The following is a 1,545-nucleotide window of genomic DNA, read 5'->3' as shown; positions in this document are numbered from 1 at the left end:
TACCTTTTTCTTATTTCAAGTTTCGTTCTTATATCCACTTCAGTCTTCCTTTCTTTCCTCCCTGTCTTTCTGGAAGCTCAAGGTCCAGGATTTGAGCTTTGCTTTGAGAAGACAGGAGGGTGAAACTTTTCCTTCTCCACTTGCTGCTGGATGGTTCAGAACACCCTGGATTCTCAAACCATGTCTGATCACATCTGAATGGAATGGGTCCCAGCTTTGGCCGTTCTAGGCAGTTATGTTCTACTGGCCTGTGATCAGAGACAAAACTTGGGATGACAGCCATCTAATTCTGCCCAGGAGCCCAGCTTCAAAAGAAGGCCACGCCGCAAGCGCACAAGCCCCAAGCCTACAATAGCAATAGTAGCCATGCGGGCCCCTTTACACAATAGGGGCGTGTGCGCTTAGCCCCAAAGCATAGGGGGCAACTAGCGCACAAGCCTTAGGGCACTTGACGCCCGGCGGCTTGTGCGCTAGCTGTGCCCGCTTTAGTGTGCGCTGTGCGTATGGCAGCAAGTGCCCGGCGGCTTGTGCGCTAGCGTAAGGCTCCCTCCCACTTCCCTCCGAGTCAGATTTTTTCCGGAATTGTTGTCAAGTGAAAATGGATAACTTCATTGTTGGAACTAAACTATTTGAACACGACGTTTCCTGGGGAGTCGGCATCCATTATGTGGAAGTTGGGTCACATCGTGGATGTACATAATTTGAGATTGATCTCCTACTCCTTCACTTCGCTTACACTCAGCAAAGGTATAACCTTCTCTCCAGCTCAAGATCACAGCTTTCTTTTTCCTGAAAAAAGTGGATCCTTTCACTTTCATTACAACCGACTTCATCCCCATCTTTCTGGCGGATCGCCCTACATGTTCTGCAGTTGCTCCAGCTGCATACCGAGAAAGACGAGACCCCCCTTTTCTTTCCTCCAAACAACCTGCGGAGGCCCCAGTTTTTTTATTCCCCCTAGCATCCGTCACGGTAACAAAGGTCTTATTGTGGATCGGTGGTAAATGGACAAAATCTTTGTTTTTCCGCTCCAATTGCTCATCTTCCTCCGAGATGCTCTGTACGAAGTTCATGGATTTGAAACTCCTGTCCGCAATAACTTGTTGCTCTACGCGCTCGGCCGTCGTTTTTTCCTGGGGCATCGTATTAGAAGTGAATTTAGCTAATAAGTCTTCCATGGATCCATAAGACACAAGAAACTCTACTCTTAATCCCAGAGCCGCAATTATTGAGACAGCTTTAAGATCTTGTTCGTAGTTTCAGATAAGAATTGTGCTCAGTGGTTACTGAGAAATGCGTGGGAGAAGGTGCACTATTAGTTGTAGTTGAACCATGTCTCTCGGATCTCTCGGAAGAGCCTTTGGGTTACTGGGCTACGGTTTCCTTGAGGCATGGTTTGAGCCCCGCTTCAAAAAGTGCCCCTCTTGCGTACAGGGGCTTTCTACCTGATAGCAAGAGTGCCTACGGCACCTATTGCTACTTTGGGCGTGTGCTAGCGCACAAGCCGCCGGGCACTGCAGCCCCTATTGCTATAAGGGGCGTGTG

At 48.8% G+C, this 1,545-nt stretch overlaps 1 protein-coding gene across 1 annotated transcript; it reads right to left on the bottom strand.

Moving 5' to 3' along the window:
- Positions 1 to 464: 464 nt before the first annotated feature.
- Positions 465 to 1,533, bottom strand: LOC137947560 (small ribosomal subunit protein uS11m-like). Its single transcript, XM_068793360.1, has one exon. It carries the CDS (start codon positions 1,176 to 1,178, stop codon positions 621 to 623), a length of 558 nt encoding a protein of 185 aa, XP_068649461.1. The 5' UTR covers positions 1,179 to 1,533; the 3' UTR covers positions 465 to 620.
- Between the last annotated feature and the right edge of the window lie 12 nt (positions 1,534 to 1,545).

The sequence above is a fragment of the Aristolochia californica genome, unplaced genomic scaffold (assembly GCF_029961685.1).
Source record: "Aristolochia californica isolate CCGP_79_NKW_82.1479 unplaced genomic scaffold, dmAriCali1.0.hap1 SCAF_126, whole genome shotgun sequence".
Lineage (NCBI taxonomy): Eukaryota > Viridiplantae > Streptophyta > Magnoliopsida > Piperales > Aristolochiaceae > Aristolochia > Aristolochia californica.
The sequence above is the reverse complement of the archived record's forward strand: the minus strand, read 5'-3'. Positions and strand labels throughout refer to the sequence as shown.

What these genes read in the sequence shown, in the direction of transcription:
- LOC137947560 (XM_068793360.1), bottom strand. Translation starts at nt 1,178, where the DNA reads ATGGAAGACTTATTAGCTAAATTCACTTCTAATACGATGCCCCAGGAA.